The sequence below is a fragment of the Clarias gariepinus genome, chromosome 11 (assembly GCF_024256425.1).
Source record: "Clarias gariepinus isolate MV-2021 ecotype Netherlands chromosome 11, CGAR_prim_01v2, whole genome shotgun sequence".
Classification (NCBI taxonomy): domain Eukaryota; kingdom Metazoa; phylum Chordata; class Actinopteri; order Siluriformes; family Clariidae; genus Clarias; species Clarias gariepinus.
In genome coordinates, this window is record NC_071110.1 from 25,878,802 (window position 1) to 25,884,801 (window position 6,000).

General features: G+C 36.6%; 1 protein-coding gene across 1 annotated transcript in view; it reads left to right on the forward strand.

Moving 5' to 3' along the window:
• LOC128532870 (alpha-2-macroglobulin-like) overlaps window positions 1–5,441 on the forward strand; it is a 30,720-nt gene extending 25,279 nt beyond the window's left edge. Inside the window, exons 31-36 of the mRNA XM_053506985.1 lie at window positions 1,963–2,178; window positions 2,477–2,598; window positions 4,228–4,309; window positions 4,446–4,514; window positions 4,610–4,715; window positions 4,801–5,441. Coding sequence (XP_053362960.1) covers window positions 1,963–2,178; window positions 2,477–2,598; window positions 4,228–4,309; window positions 4,446–4,514; window positions 4,610–4,715; window positions 4,801–4,841 — 636 coding nt within the window. The 3' untranslated portion in view covers window positions 4,842–5,441. The remainder of the gene's footprint in view (window positions 1–1,962; window positions 2,179–2,476; window positions 2,599–4,227; window positions 4,310–4,445; window positions 4,515–4,609; window positions 4,716–4,800) is intronic.
• The last annotated feature ends 559 nt before the right edge of the window (window positions 5,442–6,000 follow it).

Genomic DNA, 6,000 nt, shown 5'->3' on the forward strand with positions numbered 1-6,000 from the left:
AATTACAAAAAAACTATAGTTGACCAAATGCTGTAAAACAGTCAAACAAATTAAACACACAATATGTAAAAAAAAAATTTAATCTCAAATACACGTATTGTAGCAAATAAAAATAAATACTTTTAAAATATATAAATATATATGGTAATGAAAAATAACCTGTAACAGAAAACAATGAAAGAGAATATACTGTTAGCCAGGTGTAAAAGCCAACAAGAAGAAATGTGTGTTTAATCTAAACTTAAATGTTGCTAATCTCCTTAAACATTAAGCCTGGACCTTACAACAACCAAGTGCATCTGGTCAGGGAATCCAAATGTCCTAGAGAGTGTGTAAGGATGTAGAAGCTTAGAAAGATACAAAGGCACTAAGCCATTAAGTGACCTTAAGCCGAGCAAAAGAAATTAAATAAGCAAGTAGCCTACTTTATACCTGTACTAGTATGTGACTGTTATAAGCCTAAAATTAGCAATTAGCATATAGGACAATAGGCCAATTAGCTCTCTCTAGACCTCCGGCTGTGAGAGGTAACAGCATAGGGCGAGCACTTTACCACTGCGCCACTCGGAGGCCCCAGGTAAAGTGCTGGTTAATGTGTTTTATTTTGACTTTTTTTGACTTTATATCTTTTATTAAGACCAATAGGACATACAAACTTAAATAATTATTTTGCTTGTTTAGAGCTTTGATTTAATTCTTTCCGACAATGACAATTGTTAAAAGCGCTATACAAATAAAATTGAATTTAATTGAATTGAATATAGTCTAATATTCGTTCACATCCTTTACTATAACACTGTGATCACATGTGCACGCATTAAGCATCTTTAATTGTTCTCTCCTCTCTCTGGTCTCAATCACTACGGCTGCGATTCTTTTTAAAGGTAAAGTGCTGTTTTTTTTTGTTTTGTTTTTTTATTATTTTTTTGGATTTTTTTCCGATTTTCTCCCTAATTTAGTCGTGGCCAATTCCTTCCCATCACTAGGGGACTCCCACATTAAGGCTACTACTACCATTCAGCCGGGAGGGCCGAAGACTATCACGTGTTTCCTCCGAACCGCGTGATGCCAGCTGACCGCATCTTTTTGAACAGCTTGCTCACGCACCGTTAGGGGCGGAGTAACAAACTCGGAGGAAAGTGCTAGCCGCTTCTTTCGCATGCGCAAGCTCACAGATGCCCCTGACTGGCTGTAGAGCCGTGAATAATGTGGGAGCACGAAGTACCTCTCATCCCTCCCCTCTGAGAGAGCTCGGCCTATCAGCTCTCTCTAGACCTCCGGCTGTGAGAGGTACCAGCATCGCCCGGGGATCGAACCAGCAATCCCCGGATGATAGGGGGAGCATATTGTTAATATCTTTTAATTATCTATTTTTTACATTATTTCTACTGGGGAAAATTTGCTTTGATGTACGAGTGTTTTAATATACAAGCACACTTTCAGGATGAATTATCCTCACAATTCTAGGTTCCACTGTATATATGGAGCTAAGTATAGACCTCAGTTGTACCAGGGGAGCCTGGAAAGATGAGTGTCCACCTCGGCTGACCGAAAAGTTTCTATTATTCAGACAGGACTTAAACCATTTTAGAGATGATCCATTGATGCCACAGGAGTAGGAGTTCTAAAACATTTCCCCTAAAGGCAATAACAGGCCAAAATTAATGTTAAAAAGAGACTTAGCAATTTTATTTGTCTGTAATATTTAACACATTTTATAATAGACTTACTTAATTTAAACTTAACAAATAAAAACAATCATTAAAAAATATTTTACCAAGGAAGATTTTTTTTTTCTTTTTGCATAAAATTATAAACTGATTGGTTTTGAAGATTTGTTTAGTACAATACATTTTTTAAGTATGTGGAAATATGAAGTTATATGAGTTTAGTAATATATTTTAATGCAGTTATTACATGTATATAGTTTTGAAAATATGACACTTTCCTCCTCTTTACCAGGATACAGTTGTGGCCCTCCAAGCTCTTGCTCTGTACTCTACCAAAGTGTTCAGCTCAGACGGTGCTAGCACAGTAACCATAAAGTCAGAAGCAGAAAACAGTTACACCTTTGATGTGAACCAGAACAACAGGTTACTGTACCAAGAAAGATTATTGCAGGATGTTCCTGGCAAGTACAGCATTGAAGTGAAGGGTTCCAGCTGTGTGTCAGTACAGGTATATTTGAGTGACGCTAATAAGCTTCGTCTATCTTTCTGACCTGGCTTACCTGTTTATAAATATTTAAAATTACGAATACTGTATGAATGAATAGGCAATATACTGATTTCCTTATTTAGATAATTATAATCTATATATCTAATAAACTGCATATATTGCCATTTACATGCCATTTTACCCAAATAATTTTTGTAGTATTTTCTTAATGCTTAATTTAAAATGAAAGTGATTTATACAATATATTTTCCCTTTATTCCCTGCTTTGTGGTTTGATTTCTTTTCTTTCTACTTAAAGACATCACTTTTCTACAACATCCCCACACCTAGTGAAAGAAGTACTCTAAGCATCATGGCTATGACTGAGGGAAACTGCAAAAAATCATTTGGACATACTTTGGCCATCGATTTCTCTGTGATGTAAGAATAAATGTATTTCAAAGCCTTAAATCGCTTTGGGGGGGAAATACATTTAAAAAATAATAAATTTTACCTGTTGCCTTTTTTAAAATCACAACAAATCATAACAAATATTATAAATATGTAATTGATAATTAATATTATTTAAGCACAACTCAACCCATTAATTATTTTGTTATGTATGAAAGAAGGTAGCTCTGATAGTCATAATAACCCTGGAAAATTGTAATAATTTTTTTATTATTTGTGTAGCAATTATACCGAGTTACTTTTTTAACAACAGGGGTGGGAAAGGGTAAAACAGTAGAGCGTTTCGGGGGTGAACAGCACACCTAAGCTTCTTACAGTATCACTCACTGTGGGAAGGGCAGCAATTCTTAAAAGGGCAACATACATACAGTATAATGTAGCATACAACATAGTAGTGGCCGTTACAATGGCCAGGGGTTTGCTTCATAAGAATTTGATGTCATTTCGCTTTTAGCTGGGTCTGCATCACTGGCATCTGTTTTGTCCATCTCCATCTTTCTTGTGAATTTAGCGTGGTTTTTTTTCCCCCGCCCCTCAATGGTTTCTAGGGTGCAATTTTTTTTCTTTCCCCGTTGCATTATTTTTAAATTATTTTAAATTTTCATTCATTTATTCATTTCATTCATTTATTTTCTACTCAGTAGCAAATATGATTACAATACTTCAAACAAAACAGACTTAAGTAAAAGTAAAATTACAGATTTTAAAAACTACTCTAAAAAGTAGAAGTACACAAAAAACTACTCAATTACTGTAATTTGTTACTTTCCACCTCTGCACGAGAGGAGGCAGGGAAGAAAAGAACCCAATAGGGTACACTGGTCTACTTAAAGGAGTTTTAATTGAGGCTAAAGGGTTACGTAAACAGTATGTGTAAGTCATTGCAAAGCAGCGGCGGGTGGCTGTTGCTGCGCATGTGGGCATGTGTGTATGTGTGTGTGAGGGAGAAAAAGTCAGCACGCGCACTAAATGCTTAGAGCAATATCCTGTGGCATGAAGAGGGGGCATGACGAAGACATCAAGGAATCCTCCTAGAAGCGCAGATTTCTCTCGATTTTAGTAAGGGCCGCGGGTTGCGCAAGCTAAATTGATGCAATGGTTTTCCTGAAACTGGTCCGCTTCGCGAACAGGGAGAGGAAGGCAGAAAGCTTCGGTTCGCTTTCTCGAGGAGTAGGAGCACAGGAAATATTGTGACACGCGAAGCTGAGAGCGCGTCACCAACCGTTGAGCGAGGAGAGAGAATAAGCGTTGTTTGCTACTGTAGGTAAGGGTCGATAGCCACAGATCCAGCCGATAGAACAAACCAATCCAGAGGGGCGAGCACAGAACTAGATTCCTACTGTAACATAAGCAGGGTCATACACAGAGATCAGTCTAAGAATAGGCGAGGTATTCAGGGGAGAAGACGAAAGAGGAATCTGAAGGGCAGCGGGATCGGTAACGGGACAGAATTCAAAAAACAATATCAAGGGAAGCAGGAAATTTCGGGGTGGAGTTTGGACTGTGAGATGCTTGGTGGATATAGCTGGTTTGTGACAGTTAGTTATAGCTTGTGATAGTTTATGTTTTTAGTAATAACTTTGTTGTTGTTGTTTCCAGATATAATGGAGCACTAAACAGCACTAACATGATAATAGTGGACATAAAACTCCTATCAGGGTTCACTGCAGATGCTGGTGAAGTAAGTTAAAAAATTCTAGTGTGCATGTATGTGTTCTGGATTAAATTCTGAATGTTTTGCCTTTGCCCTGATACAGTATACAGTACATGGTTACATTTTAATTCCCTAATGTGGAATAATTACTGTGTTGTTGTAGTTACAAAACCAGATTTTGGTGGAACGAGTTGATTCCAAAGATGACCATGTTATGATGTATATAAAAGAGGTAAAAGGAAAACTGTATATAACATTCATTTTTACCTATTAACACACACATTGTGTATGTAGTTTACAGTATGATGTCTGGTGTATGTTTAACAGCTCGAAAGGAGCATTCCTATCAACTATAAGTTACACATTAAACAAGTGCTTCCTGTAAAGAATCTCAAGCCAGCTGTGATCAAAGTTTATGATTACTACCAAACAAGTAAGATTTTCCTAGATTGTGAGATTTAAACTTTGGGATTCAACTTATGACTGTATTGCTTACACTCACTGATTCTTTCATTTAGGTGACCAGTCTGAGACGGAGTACACCTCACTGTGTGTGTAAGCTTCCAGATCTGCATTAAAGACAGAAAATTTTTGAAATCCTTCGGCGTGCTTTCTTCTCATGCAAGAGGCCTTTTATGGCATGTCCATACACTGCCTGGCCAAAATGTCACACACTGTAATATTAATTATATATACAGTATATACCAGCTTCTGCTTCAATTACTGCTAGAGCAACGTTTTAATCTTGTGCAATGTTGCAAAATGTTTTTCCATTTAGAGTAGCATTCATTTCTTTCCAAGATCTTGTGTTGATGATGGAAGATGTGGATTGCTGCATAAGGTCTTCTCCAGCACATCCTAAAAAGATTCTCAATGGAATGGGGTCTGGAGTATACATCTGTATCCGTTTATGGTTTTCTCTTACAGTCCAGAGAGTAGGTTAATTGTTTTTCCAAATTGACCATAGTGTATATTTGCTTGTGTGCCCTGTAATGGATTGGCACCCTGTCAGGGTGTACACTGCCCCATATTCTGAGTCTCCGGGGATTGGACCCTAATGAGTGTTTCAGAACGTGCAAATACCTATAAGTTTGGTGTGTGATAATTGCTACATCTGTGTATGTGATAAAATTGATTTAATAAAACTGGATAATCTCTAAATGGCTAAGATTGTCATTGACTTTTCCTAATTATATGGAGTAATCAGTTAAATGTCATAACCATATAAAAACCAAATATAAAGTATAATTTAATTATAATTAGTATAAACCAATATGACATCTATTATAACACATAACTAATACTTGAAGTTTTACAAAAAATAGTTGCATAGTCTGTGTTTTTGTCTAGCATACATTTTTAAATGTCTCAAAAAAAAAAGACAAACACGTTCCATGTGGCCAATGAGCACTAAAACCCCGGTTGATGTTAAAACAGGCTCAGCTTCTCAAACCCCATTTATATTTAGACATTTGACATATAAAGATCTTTGCCATCTTTATTATGGTTGTAATGGTTAAGGCCACATTTGGTCCTCTTTATTTCGGTAAAACTAAATTCATAGACTCTAGTCTACTTATGTTTTGCTCCATGACCATCAAAGCAAAATACCAAATTTCATTCAACTTGGATTTCAGCAGCTTGTGAACCAGGACCAATTCCAATGCATTGTCACTGCAATCTGTAAAATGCTTGTTCAAGAACATTTCGAGTGTATC